The following is an 18,390-nucleotide window of genomic DNA, read 5'->3' as shown; positions in this document are numbered from 1 at the left end:
ATCAGTCCCATTATTGATCCCTAAGGAATTCCACTTGTCACTGGTCTCCACTTGGATATCAAGCTGCTGACCACAACTCTTTGAGCGTGACCATCTAGCCATTTCCTTATCCATCAAGTGCTCCACCCACTTCTGAAAGTGCAGTCTAAAAGGAAAGCCATAACCAACTCTTCAACACTTTACAATTCTCCATTAGCTTCAGGACTCAAAGCAACCTGCTGAAGTTACTACCAAAGCCACCTCGAACAGGCTCAGGGTTATTTTGTCAGATCAGCACACACACAAGTACTATACCCAGGGTCTAAAAGCAGCATATTCCCAGCATGCAATCCCAATTATGGAAAAAATCCCTCAAAGTTTATGATATTTAGAATTTGATGCTGAACACCATTAAAAAGTAAAGCCCCATCTGAGAACACTCACTGGTTATATTTCCATTTATAATAGTATTTCTGGCTTCAAATTTCAAGAACTCAGTTTAAGTCAATGTAGAACAAACTGCAACCTGCATGCTGCCTCTACTCTTGTGATACTTCTCTCCTTATGGGACATTTCCTTAATGAAGATGGGAGAGAACTAGTCGAGCTTAATGTGATACTGTAACAAACAGTCATTCCTATAGCCGTGTGGTGGTTTTAAGGCTATACCTTTAATTTCTTCTCACAAGGAATGCCCCTTCTGCCAGAGGGTTCTGGTGGGAAGAGGCAGGGCCCCTCTGGGGCCAGGGGAACTTCGTTGTGGTTTTCTGTTAATTATATTTGTAAATGTTGTAAATAGTGTATATTTGTACATATTCATTGTGTTTCATTATAGATTGTAGTTTTTCCTGTAAATATAGCTTCTTTTGCTTCCAAACTGAGCTAGTCTGGAGTTGTTATTGTGGGAGGGGAATTTCAGCCCACCACACTATAACAAGCTGTGTATAGTGAGCTACTTAAAAGTGAAGTTACACCCCTACTGTAGGATGGGCCAAGGACTGAAGCCTGCATGCAGTTAAAAACAAAGTAGTCACTACTAAAATACGTTTTTGTTTTGTCACAGAAGGTCCCTCTGCTGTAATGTGACCACTGTAACTCACTGACAAGACTGCACCATCTATTAACACATGTGAACAAGAGAAGCAGAAAAGTGTGACAAAGAACCCATTCTGGACTTTTCTTCTTCTTGCACTTACATCATAAAACATCAAGCTTGCATTAAATCATAACACTTCAAACAAAAAGATTTATCTCTACCTCCTGGGATCATGAGAGACAAAGCACTTGCAGAAAGCGACTTTGTGACTTTTCCAGAGATGATCTTTTTCTCTGTGCTTTCTAATCGCTGACGAGCCATGTGTGATGCAACTTCACTGGGTGGCTTCGAGGAGTTATCTGTGCCATCCACACTCTCACTTCTCCCATTTACTTGATCTAAGTGCTCTGAAAAACTGCCAACTGTACAAAGAAGAAGGAATAAACACATTGAGAGGAGGAGAGAGGAAATGGTACAGTTGTGATACAAGACTTTTTCTTTTAATTAGCACGTTCATAAAACAACATGAAAATACAAAAAATTCTTCCAGGCTTACAGAATGCATAGATAGTAACAGAATTATTGAAGCAACAGTTTTTTGTGGCCACTGGCTAAAGAGACAAAAGCTGAAGCAAGTTGGTATATCAACATTCAACACTCACCTTGGAGAATTTAATCATACATTTATTTTTCATGTAAAGTCCTAAAGTAAACGAAAGGCTTCAATCCTATGTAAGTTGCTATCAGCTTAAAAAATTTTCCAGCATCATTAGAACACTACACATAATTTTATTTTTAATTGTTATCTTTTGATTTTATTCTGTGGATCCTTTTCTCCCACAGAGGAGAAAGACACCTGGCATCAATAAACTCAACATTAGAACCATATTGGTATTGTTCTAGCATAGGTAACGAACATAGAATCATAGAATCAGTCAGGGTTGGAAGGGACCACAAGGATCATCTAGTTCCAACCCCCCTGCCATGGACATGCCAGGGACACCTCACACTACATCAGGCTGGCCAGAGCCTCATCCAGCCTGGCCTTAAACACTTCCAGGGATGGGGCCTCAACCACCTCCCTGGACAACCCATTCCAGGCTCTCACCACTCTCATGAGGAAGAACTTCTTCCTCATGTCCAGCCTGAATCTCCCCACTTCCAGCTTTATTCCATTCTCCCTGCTCCTATCACTACGTGATAGCCTAAAAAGTCCCTCCCCAGCTTTCTTGTAGGCCCCCTTCAGATACTGGAAGACCACAATAAGGTCACCTCAGAGCCTTCTCTTCTTCAGACTGAACAGCCCCAACTCTTTCAGTCTGTCCTCATAGCAGAGGTGCTCCAGCCCTCTCATCATCCTGGTGGCCCTTTTCTGGACACGTTCCAGCATGTCCATATCCCTCTTGTAATGGGGCCTCCAGAACTGGATGCAGTACTCCAGGTGGGGTCTCAGCAGAGCCGAGTAGAGGGGGAGAATCACCTCCCTTGACCTGCTGGCCACACTTCTCTTGATGCAGCCCAGGATCTGGTTGGCTTTCTGGGCTGCAAGTGCACATTCACAGCTCATGTTGAGCTTCTCATCCACCAGCACCCCCAAGTCCCTCTCCTCAGGGCTGCTCTCCAGCCAGTCCCTGCCCTGGATTTGTGCTTGGGATTGCCTCGACCCAGATGCAGGACCCTGCACTTGGCCTTGTTGAACCTCATGAGGTTGGCTTGTGCCCACCTCTCCAGCCTGTCAAGATCCCTCTGGATGCCATCCCTTCCCTCCAGCGTGTCTGCTGCACCACACAGCTTGGTGTCATCAGCAAACTTGCTGAGGGTGCACTCAGTGCCACTGTCCATGTCACCGACGAAGATGTTGAACAAGACTGGTCCCAGGACTGAGCCCTGAGGGACTCCGCTTGTCAACATTCACAGTATTGAATGGAGCTGGGACAATGTTTCAACCAATGAGAAAAAACCCCATACATAAAGGCCTTGTGCCATGTGAACAACCTGCACAATATTTCTTTCAAAGACCCATGACCTCATGAAATGTGCACCAAGCATAGTTCATCTGTTTAAAAACACAGCAGTAAATCCTAGTAATCCTTTCAGTTCACTGACTATCCTGTTGATAATGGACCACAGAAAACTGGAATACCTCTTATGTGTAATTATAAATGGTAGAAGAGGATCAGACACTTTGAGTTATCACTGTTATTACTGTATTAATGCCAACACCATAACATAGGCTAGTGGTAGTAAGCAAGACTTGGGATACAGCACAACCAAGCTTTTGAAAAAGAGAAGGGAACGGAAATGGTCATACAGCTGGATGACCCTGAGGAAATTTATTTTCTCAGAAATGGGGAGGAAGAAGGGAGAGTAAAAAGCAGAGTATAAGGGGTATGCAAACAGACAGGGGTATTTTCAGAAAACTCAGTGAGGTACAAAAGGTAAATGCGTAGAGAAGCTATCTAGAACCTGTATGTGCACACTGCTGATACAGGCTTAGATCTGTATTAGGTCTTCCAACAGTTATACAAAACTGTCCTCTGAAAGCACAAAGTGAGAAACCAGGGCCCTGGGTGTCACTGAAATGCATGTAAATACTTGACTTGGGAGAGGGACGCAAAAATTGAGTAAGGAATGGTCCACAACACTCCCTACCAGATTCCAAATGACAAACATCACTTCTGCAAGTCAAAGATAACCCTGGCAATTCTTAAAAGACATTAAGATGTCTTAATTAAAAACACACAATGGTGCAGCTCAGACTGTTAGAAAACAGCGACACAGATGAGCTGGGATTGCTTCAGCAATTCATGATCAATCAAGAGATCACCAACTTCAGCTAGGGAAGAAATAAAAATAGTGCTTTACATGCTCAGGGGATCTAGGACTCCTTTTCTTCACGGAAGAATCCTGCAAAGGCTCTATGCTGAAGATGTTATTTTATTCACTTGCTTGGCAGCCTGTTAAGCATCAGTTGAACCACACCAAATGATGGCATTTCCAAAAACTCTGAAAACTTTCCCATACACACTTTCCATGAGATTTTAACAGCTTGATCTGGAGCCCAAACCAGACCCTTCTTGGAATAGCTTTTCTGAAATCCAGGATGCCTAAATCCATAAATGACATTACAAAGACAAATTCACAACTGCCTCTAATGTCATCAGTCAAGAGACCCATTGCAAATTACCTGACAATGTGGAACTGCTGATGCTACTTGCTGGAGTGGTTACTTCAGGTTCATCTTGCACTATTTCCTCGCTCACAAACACAGGCTTTTCCTGTTCTTCCTGGGGTTCCACTAGGCTTATGGAATCATCCTGTTCTCCTTCTGCTGATATGGCCAACTTAGGAAGCAAACCCGAACTGCATGGCTGCCTGCTACATTCAGTGTCAGAGGAAATGGATGTAGATACTTGTTGTCTGCATTTAAAAAAGAACAAACTCTCATGCAGTCATTGAGATAAGAAGGCCTGCTACCTGCCAAGCAGGATGTGTGCCACTTCCAGCACCTCTTTTTACTTACATTTCAGAAAATTCTGAACTCCATCTTAAAGATTCCATAGAAGGCAATGTTACACTTTTTGTTTTGTCTCCTGCATCTTCTTTTTCTTCACCCTGTGTCTGAGTGACTCGATCTATGCTACTAAAAACCTATTACAAACAGAAAACCAGAAACACACAAAACCCCAAATCATCACTGACATATTTGATATAAAAAGATAAGCAGAAAACCAGATTTCAGGTTCTATTCTGCATGTTCTAGACGCTTATACAATATTTCAAAGTGTACACTTCAAACTGCTTGTGGCTTTTTAAATTTCCAAGAGTTTGTGTTCTTAAAATGCTTTTCCCTAATTCTGTTCTTGGCTCTTCAGGTATAGGATCAGAAATAATACCTCATTATGAACTAATGAGCTTTCTCTCCATTTTGCCATGTGAACCAAAAGAGTACAAACAAAATTCATAGCCTTGGGGTCTTTAGGTCACAGAATTAATGCACATCTTGGATTAATTCAAAATGATAAAGTCAATTAAGGTATTAAAGCCCTAACTATATCTACTCTGTGGAAAAGTAGAAAAATTAAGCTGAATTTACTTTGAAGTTAAGAATAATTACTTGCCTAAAGGATTTAGAAAAAAAACTCTGATCACTGGAAGTCTATTGTTTGCTTATCTGACAAAAGCACACAGAAATTGTCAGCTGTATATTCCACAGCCTGAAAGGCAGAGAGATGCAATGATGCCAACATTAACAAATCGAACTATTACTGTGCTACAGAGCTTTCAAAAGGACAGAAGTCCATGGAGTCACAGAATGAGGTTGGAAGAGACCTCTGCAGGTCATGTTGTCCAATGCCTCTGCCAAACCAGGGTCACCTATAGCTGATTACTCAAGCCCATGTCCATGTAGACCTCCAAGGATGGAAAACTCACAACCGCTCTGGACCTGTGCCACTGCTCAATCACCCTCACAGTAAAAAAGTGGCTTTTTGTCCCCAGACTGAACTTGGTGTTTCATTTTGTGCCTACTGCCTCTTGTCCAGTATCTAAATTGGAAACAATACCACAAAGCCAAAATAAGGCTTTTAATGTAGAGTGTGGATAACTACATCTACAATTCCTATCTCTGCTCTTCCTTGCTATCACAGATACAATATATATTCGGTCCTGCAGAACTATGATGAATGCCATTAGCTCCTTAAAGCATAACCACGGACAAACAAGATACAAACACAGAGTTTCCAAATACCTTTAAACAGTTCCTAAAGTAGGTGAAAGAAATTTTTTCAAATAGAAATCTTTTGAAAATCACTGCTGGATACTATGCTAAGACTAAAAGCATGCTCATTCAGCATTCCATTTCCTTTATTTACTGACAATTCATACTCCACAGTATTTCCTCAGTATTCCACTCTGTTTCCACTGGCTTCCCTTGTCCAGCAGTAATTAGCTCTCAACCACTAATGTACACTACTCTTTGGATAGTCAGTTTCACCTTCAATTCACAGCATTCAAATCACTCCCTGCAAATCCACTTCTCTTCATGACCAAGTCAAAGGCTAACCACTGCTTTGCTTTCTCCCTTCAGTCTCATGTAATTTCATTAATAGCTACTATAGGTTAGAACTGTAATCTTTGTTATGTCATCATCTCAAAGGCATCCATGACATGTCTGGAGCAACGTGCAAACTACATACAATGAAACCAATATAAGGAACATCCATCAGCATTTAAGAGTACAGTTCCCTAAACCTTCTCTTATGCTATTATGAATTCTCTGCAAAAAAACACCGATCTGTTTATATAACTTTCTATTACCTTCTTAAGGTTTCAAGAAAACTTTTCTGCAGAATCTTCCCATGTTTTGATTTAATGGCATTAATTTCATTCTTGCTCAATTTCAGCTACCATTTCCTGAAGAAACAATGCCTTATACATCTCTTTCATATCTAACATCTCCAAACTCTACAAAATTTTATGTGAACAAAATTATTATGCAATGACACATACTAACAATACAGAAATTTTTACTTACTTTGGAAAATCTGTGTGAGCAGGAGGAAAACTGTCTGATCTCCAAATTAAAATCTTCATCATTGGTATCATCTTCCTCCTCAGTTTCCATATGGTGGTATTTCTCAGAACGAGCTACAGACGAGGGAAACAAAACTATTTGGATTTATCAGGAACAATAGGTATCAAGCTTTACGTCATCTGAAAGGGTAATTTTACTCATAAGATAATTTATTCTGAAATGTTAAACCAACAGTGAAATTGCAAGCTGCCAGTAGTTCTGACAACAGAGATTTTCAAAGCAATGAAGAAACTTAAAGGCAATAATTATTTAGACAAGCTGTTGATCACATATTTTTTTAATACCATCAAACACCTACTGTCAAAATAACTTGTGTCATCTTCAGACTCCAGCTGAGGAATAAATTCTGCTTTCTGCCGTAACAGACCATTCCAGTCAAGGCTCCTGAAGAACTTGTGCTGCTTTACTTCATAGGTACCACCTGGGGGAGCCAGAGTAAAACACTTAGCAGATGATACCAAACCCACTGACACAGCATTCAACCGAACCCCTCACCAAAAAAGGCTTACTATTACACAAAGGTATAGTCATCAGTCTACATAGACAGGAACATCTACTACCCATTTTCACTAGAATTTCCTAAATACGTTAAAGCACCTCCCTGTCCCCATTTTGTTGTTACCATTTCTTTAACATTGGTGTCACTGCTTTATCATCTTCCTCTTTTAAAGATTTTTGGTTTTCTGGATATACTCATTACTATCGTGTTGGCTGCACATTAGCCAGAAGCATCAGATATAGCAGTAGTCATAGAAATATAAAGATGTGCACTATATGAGTGAGTAGAAGTTAGAAAGCTATGAAGAATGATTTTCAGATGCTGCTCAGTGTAAATACCATTGCTGAGCAGGAGCTCCTTTTGGTGTTTTATGGGAGTATAACTCCATAGAAAGTACCATAGGATTTATCTTCTTATTGGTTACAACCTAGTTGTTAAACAACTACACTATCTTCAAGTGAAGAAAGAACTGTAAGAACACAATGAAATACTGGAATATTTGCTCTGTAGGGGTGGGCAAGGATGTTATTAATAAACAGATTTAATACTAAAAACTAAACAGGTAATCTTCTGCAGCAGGATATACTGATAGCTTGATTGTATTGGATGTATGTGGCATAATTTTGGTGGTAGTGAGGCTGCAGGGGTGGCTTCTGTGAAAAGATGCCAGAAGCTGCCTCCATAGAGACAATGTCAGTTGGCTCTGAGTGATGTGGTAGCTGGCACCTTTGTGATAAATTGTTTTTAAAAGGGTAAAAAAACCTACTCCACAGCAGCATCTGGGAGAGAAGAGTGAAAATATCTGGGGGAAACAACTCTTGCAGACATGAAGGTCAGTTAAGAAGGGGGAAGGAGGTGCTTCATGTGTCAGAGCAGATTCCCTTGCAGCCCAGGCAGAAGACCATGGTGAGGCAGGCTGTACATCTGCAGCACATGCTACAGATACCCACTTGCACTCTATACACAACTGCTTGCTGGAGTGGGTATATACCCAAAGGAAACCGTGACTCTATGGGAAGACCCATGGAGAGGAGCCCATGGTGAGGCAGATTCATTGGCAGGACTTGTGAACACATGGGGAACGCATGCTAGAGAAGTTGCTCCTATTAAAGACTGTACTTAGCAGAAAGGACTCAGAGCAGAACTCATGTTGGAGAAGTTTGTAGAGAGCTATCTCCCATGGGAGAGACCCTACAGCAGAGCAGAGGAAGAGTGTGAAGAGGAAGGAGCAGCAGAAGTTACATGTAATGAAACGATTGCAGTCCCCACTCTTGGTCACCTGTGCTACTTATGGGGAAGAAGTAGAGAAACAGCGAGTGAAGTTGAACCCATGAAGAAGGGAGGGGTGGGAAGAAGGTGCTTTAATATTTAGTTTTTATTTTTCATTATCCTACTCTGTTGTTAAATGACAATAAATTTCCCTGAGTTGAGTCTTGTGTTTAGCTCCAAGTGGTAACTGCCAAGTGCACTCATTGTCCTTATTCTGACCCACAAATCTTTTATTGTATTTTTTTCCCCTGCCCTGTTGAGGGTAGAGAGTGACAGAGGTAGTCTGGTGGGCAGCTATTGACCAGCCAAGGTTAACCCACCACGTTAATACAGCATGTAAACTTCCCTGTCAAAGTTAAGTCAGGAGAAAGCCATACAAAAAGTGTGAAGTCCCTAGTACTGCCTCCAAATCAGTATCAAGATTTCTGACTGCACCAGGAAAAAGCTCTTATAGCCAACTCTTCTGAAAAGAAGCCAAAATCTCATTGTAAGTCACTAGCCAAGAAGTGGACTTTGATTCTCAGAGTACAGTAATGGGATATCACATCTAAAATGTGTAATTCTTGATTGGTATCACACATTTCAACAGAGAGGTCTTTTTTTCTGTGACTTTTCTTCTTCAATACAAGTATAACATCTATCTCCCATCAGCTGGATTATGACTACGCCACTCAAGGCCCCCTGAGCAAATACATAATTACAATTTTCATGAAGTGTTACGCAGCTAGCTAACATGTATTAAATAGATAGTGCTGTCATTTGAACTGCATTGTGTAGCCTGTGGTGAACTCTGATGTTTTCTAGTGCTCCCATGGGACCTGTCACACTGCAGACTCCATTTCTGTGAGTTGGTTCTGACACTTTAAAAAACAAACAAACTTTGTTGCCATTTCTGAACACCCCTCTGTGCTTCAAAGAAATGGCTGTGCCATTTCCTTCTTCAGACTGCCAGCTCTCCAGAGACCATGAACAGTGAATGCAATGAGCCCATAAATGAGCAGCACAGATGCTTCACATGGCAACACTGACCATTACAGCAGCTAAGCCACGCACACTTCAGCCAAATTATTTTCTTAATCACCTGTAGCAAAATAGGCAGAATTTGCAACCTACTTCTTATCCAGCCTCTCATAGTGGTCACAGTCTCAAACACACACTGTTTACCAGGAAAAAAAAAACATTCTGGCAATGAAATGACTATGCCTGAAAGGAGTATACTTTAAAAAAATGGAATGGGACTAGTTGTAGCTCTTCATTTTGGCGTTGTCAGTGGTGTCCTTTGCAGCAGATGAAGCAAGCAGTATTCAAAGAAACTGACTGAGGCGTGACACCTCCCTGGTCTAACTTGTCCAACTTGAAGCAAAGGAGAACAAGAAACTTTACTGGATGTTGCTTACTCCAGACCATCAACTACAGTGAAGTCTAAGGACTGTTCACACAGATCCTAGACACTGAGAGAGCAAGGGTCATGCAGTTCACTCATCTCAGTCATGTCATCATGTCCCAAAATGAAGACCTGTCATTTGGGATCACATCAATAGTACTTGGGGTCTGGTTTTACTCATGTTCTCCTTAAGTGGCTGTGATAAGGCCAGTAATGAAGTGATTCCTAACGCTCCTTTTTAATGTTATTTCTAAAAATATGTAGTACAATGGGATCGCTGGACTCAGTTTTGCCAGCAGTTTTCCAAACACTCTCATGTTGACTCAATCTGCCACTTGTTCTCCTTAGTAACTCCAGTGTATTTATATTCATGGCATACAAGATTCACTAAAAATAAGACTATACCTTTATATTCAAACTTCTTTTAAGCAGGAGGCCTTTTCTGCTGTATTTACATAGTGCTTTGCCTGGTGGGATGGCAGTCACTAACTAGGGGACATATGCAATATTCTTCACTACTGAATTCCCAAATAAAGACTGCTTCAACAAATAAACTCTGCTGTACAAACGTACAGTGGTTTCCTTTGCCTACACAGGCTGACTGTTCCTAGGAAAAAAAAACCTGGGTCATAGTCATAAGGTGACTCACTTTGGAAAGGTGTGGAAGGGCCATTATGCCAGCCAGACCTGCTTTTCAGGGAACTTTGCTGTCTTCCTGGAGCCGGCATCACAGATGTAAAAAAGAGACTTCCTACTGTGGTACAGCCCTCTGATTACTACTCACTAATGACCTTTCAGCTGAGAAGTGATGAGGTAACCATGGGAAGCTCTAGGGCAATGAAGAAGGACTTCAGGAACCTGAAGGGATCCTGAAGGGATCAGGACTCAAGTTGTGTTCTCCTCCACTCCCCCAGCTCCAGGCAATGATGAAGATAGAAACAGGAGGAGCCAGCAAACCAGTGTCTGTCTTTGTGAGTGGTGTCACTGGAAGGACTGGATTCTTTGACCATGGGTTACGGTACAAGAAACTGGACCTGCTGGTGACAGGTAGGGAAGGCTATACAAAGGGGGAAAAGGATCTTGGGGATACTAACTCTTCAGAAGGGATAGGCAAGGAAGGAGAGGTGGTGGGGTTGCCCTTGATGCCTAATGCTTAGTGATGGTGGAGATAGGATTGAATATCTATGGATAAAAATCAAGGGGAAGGCAGATTAAGGCAGATACCATGGTGGAAGTCTGTTACAGACCACCCAAATCAGGATGATGAGACTGGTGAAGCACCCTGAAAGCAGCTGTGAGAGGCTTCACAATTGCTACCTCTTGTTCTGGTGGGGGGTTTCATCTTCCCTAAGGTCTGCTAGCAATACAATATTGCAAAGAGGGAACCACAGGTTCCTTGAATGCACTGAAGATAACTTCCTAATACAGCTGGTGAAGGAGACAACTAGGAAAGGAGCCCTCCTGGATCTGTTGCTTGTTAATAGGGAAGGACTTGTGGGGGATGTAATGGTTGCAAGATATCTTGGGAATGCTAACCACAAAATGATAGCATTCTCAATTCCCAGGGAAGTAAGGAGGGGGCATGGAAGAACAGCCACCTTGGACTTCCATAGGGCAGATGTGGCCTTTTCAGGAGACTGACAGAATCCTGCCAAGACATCCTGCAGGGCAAAGGAGTTGAGGAACTCTCTAAGAAGGAAAACTTAAAGGCACAGGAACAGGCCGTTCTCAGGTCCTGCAAGATGAGCCAGTGAGCAAGGAGACCCGTATGGCTGAATAGAGAACTTTGGCTGGGGCTCAGGAACAAGAGGAGAGTTTATAGCCTTTGGAAGAAGGGACAGGCCATTCAAGTGGACTATAAAGATGTGGTGAAACGCTGCAGGGAGAAAATCAGAAGGGCTGAAGCCCAGCTCAAATTTAATCTGGCTACTGCTGAAAGATACTAAAAGTGTTTTTGTAAATACATCAATGGCAGGAGAGAGAAGGAGAATCTCCAGCCTTCAACGGACACAGGAGGAAACATAGTGACAAAGGATGAGGAAAAAGCTGAGGCATTCAACGTCTTCCTGTCCTCAGTCTTTAGCAGAAAGAGTAGTTGTTCTCTGGGTAGCCAGCCTGTGCTGGTAGACCAGGAAACAGAAGGGAATGAGGCCCCTATGCTCCAAGCAGAAATAGTTTGCAACCTGCTACACCATTTAGGTGCACACAAGTCTATGGGTCCAGATGGGATCCATCCAAGACTCCTGAAGAAGCTGGCAGAAGAGATTACCAAGCCAGTCTCCATATATTCTTTCAGCAGTCCTGGCTAACTGGTGAGGTCCTGGTGGACTGCAGGTTAGCAAATGTGATGTCCATATACATGAAGGGCCAGAAGGAAGACCTGGGAAACCACAGGCCTGTCAGTCTGACCTGCATTCTGGAAAAGGTCATGGAACAGATCACCATGAAGGACATCACACGTGGGACAAGCAGACAGTTGGGCCCAGGCAATATGGGCTTATAAAGGGCAAGTCTTGTTTGACCAATCTGATCTCTTTCCATGACAAGACGACCTGCCTGATGGATAAGGGAAAGGCTGTTGATGTTGCAGACATCATGAAGTTGGGTGGGCATGTCAATCTGCCAAACAGCTGGAAAGCTCTGCAGAGAGATCTGCACAAACTGGATAGATGGTCCAAGGCCAATGTATGAGATTCAGTAAGGTCAAGCGTTGAGTGCTGCACTTGGGTCACAACCCCATGCAACATTATAGGCTTGGGGAAGAGTGGCTGGAGAGCTGCTTGGTGGACAAGGACCTAGGGGTGTTGATACGGTTTTGAAGGTCTGATCCAAACTCAACAACGCTATGATTCTATGAGTGCCACACATCAGGTTTTTCTCTTTAAGAGCACAGCACTGAACGACCACAGTGGCAGCCTGTGTTCTTGTCAATACCCATTTACTTCCTTCATAAACGTCATCACAGGGAGCACAGAGTACATGAGGATTTATGTAACATAACCAAGAAAGCAAATGTATCAACATCAAAGGGACCATACTAAGGGAAAAAAAAAGGTATACAAAATTCTAACAAGATTTAGTTGAATTTTCTCATTATCTCAGCCCCTTCAGACTCCACATTATGCACAAAAAAAGGACTGTTACAGTTTTAACTCAGCTGGCTGCTGAGTTCCAATCCAGCTGCTCACACAAAATTCCCCCACACCACACTCTGAGTGATACTGGAAGGAGAATTGGGAGCAAAAGAATAAACAAAAGCCCTGTGCGTTGAGATAAGGAGAGTTTAATGGAATAATATAAAAATAGCCAATTTTGGGGGCAAGAAAAAGCAGCGAGGTTAAGCAATGACGAGAGAGAGAGAATGCAAAACCTGGGAGCAGAAGAAGCAAAGAGAGCGACCCAGAAACAAGCATCATCTCACCTCACAGTCCAAATTTCAAGCCCCACCCTCCTTCGCCCCAGCCAGCCCTTCCCTTTTACAGCAGGTGTGATGTCAATGTGGTACCAAATACCCATTAGCTGGTTCAGTTGACTGTCTTGGTTGGTGTGCCCTCTCAGCTGAACCCTGGACATTCCTTAACATTCACTTTTGATTTTATTTTCTTTCATGCAAGGCAGTAGTGCTTGCTGAGTAAGAATGACAAGATATTTCACAACAGAATGTTAAATTCAAGTTAGTTTGAGTATTCACCACCCACCCTAAAGCCTGGAAGAACTAATTTTGACACTAAGATACTTTTGGAAACTGATGCATTAGTTGTGTATTGATTATCATTCTCTGTTTCTGTGTTCAAGAAGGAACCTGATCCAATTTGGGTCTTTGAAACACTGTTGTTTTAATTACCAAATTAAGAGAAAACTAAACACAAATGACCACATTTGAGCTCCAAAAATAGCCCCATCATCATCTTGTTAGGCCCATATTACTGGTCTGAATCTATAAAATACCTTCTGCTGTAATAGCATGTTGTCATACTACCTGCCTTGAAAGATGTTTCCCAGGCAAAACAAACAGGTAAACAAAAAGCTCCCAATGCTGAACATAGGAGCTATTTCCAAAACACTAATAATTTAAAATAGTGTCTCCTAACCTGTTCCCAGTCTTTCCAAAGGATTCTGCCTGAGCAGCAAGGTAATCAGATCCTGGGCATCTGGAGGTGGTGCTTCATCCTTTTCAGGCCAGTTGATTTCATCTAGCAAAAGAGGAAGTAGTTATTACTGAAGGCTGATTCCAATATTCAGTAGAAACTGTGTGAAAGTTCTCACAGTGAACTACTGTAAAGTTAGAGTTAAGGCAACTTTTGCAAGCTGCTCTGTTGAGTATCAACTACTTCAAATTTTTACACTTTATATAGGCTCCATAAACATATTATGTTCCCTTTTTTCCCATCAAAAGTATCACATAACATCAAACAGGGTTTAACAAGAGAATACAGGAATGCTTGGCTCATGGAAAACTATTGCAAAATATTAACACAATTTGTATGCTGTCCCTTCTTCCTCCCTGCCCCAAATCATGGTTTAAATTTTAGTTCTGTTCCATGAAAACTGCTTTTAAGACAGACACTGCTGACCTGATCCAGCAGTCACTGTTCACACTGTAATCATGCTCTAATGACAGTAGACTCACTGGAGTCATTACTTCCATGACTATCAGCCAAGGCATTGGACTGTCCTCAGAAGAGACACCTGCCAATGGAGGGTTTTTCCAGGTGTCTCATACTTCGGGGGAAACCCATCTCATTCTGCTGACTCTTACACTACTAAGGCTTTTGCACTTCATAGAACACCAGGCCTCTATCACCCAGTTAGGCTGAATAAAAATTTAGATGAACTTCCACTGAAATGAAACAATGCAAAATTGTTCCAATTTCAATATCAACACTAACTTTATAATAACTTACATAGCAAGTTCTGTCTATTTTTTAGCAGAAATTTGCCTCCACAAATGTAATATATTGCAAATTTAGACAAAACTCTGCATGAGTTTCTTGGAAGAATTTTGGACTTTGGTGTCAGATAAACAGAATGCTAGCTGTTAAGGATTTTGTTATCATTATGTGACCTAAACTTTTCCTTCAACATTATCATAATTAGAAGCTACACACAAGTTTAACCTTTCGATTTCAAAGTTTAAGAATATGTACTGAAATAAACTGGCATGAAATGCACCTTGTTTCTAGAGCATTATTTTTAACCCAAATAATTTTAAGCGTTTAAGTTTACACTGAGGACTCCACAGTTGTACTCATACAATGTGGGGGCAGGAAAGGCAATCTAGAATGAAGAAGGAATAAGGGAAAATGATGGGGGTAAGATTTTAAAGTAGAATTTCAAGTAGAATGTAGGTTTCACCTGCAGAAACTGGAACCGAGTTCTTTAACGTGGCTTTAACAGATGAATGCATGTATTTAGCACAGGAAACTTATCCAACATGAGTTCTGCATATATTATGAATGATCTCATTAAATAAAATAATTATGAATTATTTCATTAACTAAAATAGCAGAAACTAACAACTCAGTACCAAAACAAGAAACTAAGCTGACCAACAGTCTTAAAGAGTGAGTGGGAATAGACCAGGTTTACAAGAGTACACTTCCATAGATATCTCTGCAATATAAATGGACACATTCAAACAGTTATTTATGTATCAGCCACAAAAATGCAAAATAAAAGCCACATGCAAAACAAAGTCTAAAGTGCAAATTTTGTCATTAATTTTAGACTATTCCTTCCCCTTTTCCCAGTCAGAGAGCATAAAGATAAACACGCATGTGCCTGTGTCCAGAAATGCAATAAAAACTTGAGTTATTTCTACGTGCCTGCCTATAGCTTCCACTGCAGTTTAAACCTGATTTGGAAAATAACACATGAATATGCACGGCAGCTGTGAGGCATCCAGAACAAAGCCAGCATTTGCTGCTTGTGTTAATTAAACAGTTGATTCTAGTTGCCATTTAAGCCTTTGCATATCACATCAGAAAACAACATGGCTATAAATCCATGAATAGCTAGGACATTGTATAAAGAGGTCATACACTAGAGGCAACTCACAAATCCACTTCATTAGTCTAAAACCAAGTCTGGCTTTCAGCTTCAGAAATGATGACAAGAATGTCTCCTTCAGTACAAATGGGGATTTGTTGTTTTCTCAGAGAGTAAGAGATCAGGTGTGTTTGGTTTCTATTGTTTTTAGTTTTGCATGCTTGGCTTTTTTTTTTTCCTTTTTTTTTTTAATGTTAGCTACTGGACCTTTTAAGCAAACTATAAAACAGACTAGGATATAGTAACAGAGGTGCCATTCTGTTAAACTTTTGGCATAAATAAGAGGCCTTCTACACCTATGCATCTGGGAAATTTACGGAAACAGCAGGTAGGACAGTAAACAATTCTGTTTAATTATCACTCAGTTTTGCCACAAGCCACATAATACTTAGGGTCAGCTTGCAGGTTAAGATCTAAAAGGTTATTGAATTTTAAATGGAAGAAGAACAGCTGCTACAGAAATAACATTACACTGTAACAATCACCAATGCAATCATTAACAATCTGTGAACTGAATTTCTTTCCTTCTCTTTCGCATTATTTATTATTTGGGAGACATTTGTTTTACAGTTTTATTGCATCTCTGTTAATTTCTTCATCGTACCATGAGGCATTTTGCCATTTATGCAAATTTATTTTAACTGTTTGTTCCCTTGTATAATTTCTTTAATAAACACTGAAATCATTGTGCCATAGTAGCACTATTTTTCTACAAATACTTCTTTTCTAACAGTGAAGCTTAAACATTGTTCAACTTTTAATCCAAATTTATTCTTACTGCTTTGACAGCAAACCGTGTACTACAGTACTATAATATTGGAGGGTTTCAGCATAACGAGTTTGAAAAACTAGTTTATCAATAAAGTTCTATTATTAGCAGAAATTGAAATGCTTCACAGCAAGCTAAGAAATTTGGGTTTTATATTGTAATGATCCTCACCACTGATTACTTGTCCAAACAGTTCTTCTGGTGTGTCTCCAAAGAATGGCACACATCCAACAAGAAATTCATAAAGGATAATTCCCATAGCCCACCAGTCCACTGGCTTCCCATAACCCTGTCTCAGTATCACTTCAGGAGCTATGTATTCTGGTGTGCCACAGACCTAAAGGAAAGAAAATAAGTATGACAGTAAATCAACCCTAACTGAGCTATGTCACATCATTTATAACTCTTGAAATGTAAAATCATGTTTTGCAAAGGACAGTTTGTGTTTTATACGTAGGAGTACATCATGGCAAATACTTTAACTTAAACATATCTTTATCTTTACATGAAAGTTGTGATAGTTTTATCTTAAGTAACTTTTACAGTGAGCAGATTGTGAGCAATGGTAATGAGGCATGCTTGAAGGGAAATGGGCCATAGCAAGGATTTTTAGCACCCTTAGTTGTACAATGCATCATGAGCTCCACAAAGTACTCTACTGAGACTTCTGAATTCCTTATAAAAACAGCTTTCCATTTGTCTTTCTCTCAGTTTCACTTGAACACAATTAGGTTATTCATCTTATTAATAGATCCTAATGCAGAAAGAAAAAAGCCTCGAATAATCAGCAGGGCATCACTAAAAGTAACTGCCACACATAATTGGAACAATAATGCAGAAATAACAGTTTATATAGCAGTGCAGCACATTCTGCTGCCAAAACATCACTTCATTCGAACACTGAATGTAGAGATAAAAAAGGCATATCTTACTTGTTTGTCAAGGAATTCTCTGGCATCCTTCTCAATGTGACCCTCATACAAATTGGTAGTCAAGCTCATTAGCCCCACCTTTGACAGGCCAAAGTCTGTAAGTTTTATATGGCCCATGGATGTTACCAGCAAACTGAAAAAATCAAAATGAATGATTACTATGTTGTAATTCACCATTATGTGCTTATTATTACTGCTATTATATTTTGACAAAAATGTTTCATTAGCACTGCAAAATGTAAAGACAGCTTAGAAAGTAATAAAACCAGATACAAAACAGGTTAAAAATCTGACAGTTTTGCATTTGTTACTATTATTATCAGATGTAAACAAACTTTTAATATGCAATTGCACAACATCTTACAGGATCATGCAACCGTTGAGAGCTGAACGCTGAATGCTGAATGCTTTGAAGAAAAAGAAACAGTCATCATATGAAAGACCCAGAAAAGAAAGAATTTTCAAAAAAGAAACTTTTGAAGTGAGGCAAAAACTTTCCTTCTGCAACAAGCTGGGTCAACACTTGAAAACATCAGTTTTTAAATGTTATTTCTTTTAAAATGTGAAACAGGAAGAGCATTAATGGAGCTGCAACAGTCATGCTTTTTAGTACAGCTACTTGTTTTAGTGTTGTTTATGTGTACAAGAGGAATATTGTATTTCTACATACGGAAAAAAAAACAACCCCTAAATTCATGCAACAGGAAAGTTCTCCCCACCTGGTCAATCTTGTTTTCATATATGCAAGTATATGCAAGTTGATCATACTTTTTCTATTAAACAATGTTTTAAGCATATTTTGAAAGATCTTTTCCTTAATCAAAACTTATTTCCTTCCCACTTCTGGCTGAAGTGGGTTTTTTAGCTATTCTGACAGCC

General features: G+C 40.4%; 1 protein-coding gene across 1 annotated transcript in view; it reads right to left on the bottom strand.

Moving 5' to 3' along the window:
* MAST4 (microtubule associated serine/threonine kinase family member 4) overlaps positions 1 to 18,390 on the bottom strand; it is a 341,770-nt gene that overhangs the window by 11,143 nt on the left and 312,237 nt on the right. Inside the window, exons 19-26 of the mRNA XM_054397478.1 lie at positions 17,512 to 17,644; positions 16,751 to 16,916; positions 13,854 to 13,955; positions 6,909 to 7,031; positions 6,551 to 6,663; positions 4,538 to 4,665; positions 4,202 to 4,434; positions 1,236 to 1,436 (exon numbers count right to left, since the gene is read on the bottom strand). Of these exons, the coding sequence (XP_054253453.1) occupies positions 1,236 to 1,436; positions 4,202 to 4,434; positions 4,538 to 4,665; positions 6,551 to 6,663; positions 6,909 to 7,031; positions 13,854 to 13,955; positions 16,751 to 16,916; positions 17,512 to 17,644 (1,199 nt within the window). The remainder of the gene's footprint in view (positions 1 to 1,235; positions 1,437 to 4,201; positions 4,435 to 4,537; positions 4,666 to 6,550; positions 6,664 to 6,908; positions 7,032 to 13,853; positions 13,956 to 16,750; positions 16,917 to 17,511; positions 17,645 to 18,390) is intronic.

This window comes from Indicator indicator, chromosome Z (genome assembly GCF_027791375.1).
Source record: "Indicator indicator isolate 239-I01 chromosome Z, UM_Iind_1.1, whole genome shotgun sequence".
Lineage (NCBI taxonomy): Eukaryota > Metazoa > Chordata > Aves > Piciformes > Indicatoridae > Indicator > Indicator indicator.
The sequence above is the reverse complement of the archived record's forward strand: the minus strand, read 5'-3'. Positions and strand labels throughout refer to the sequence as shown.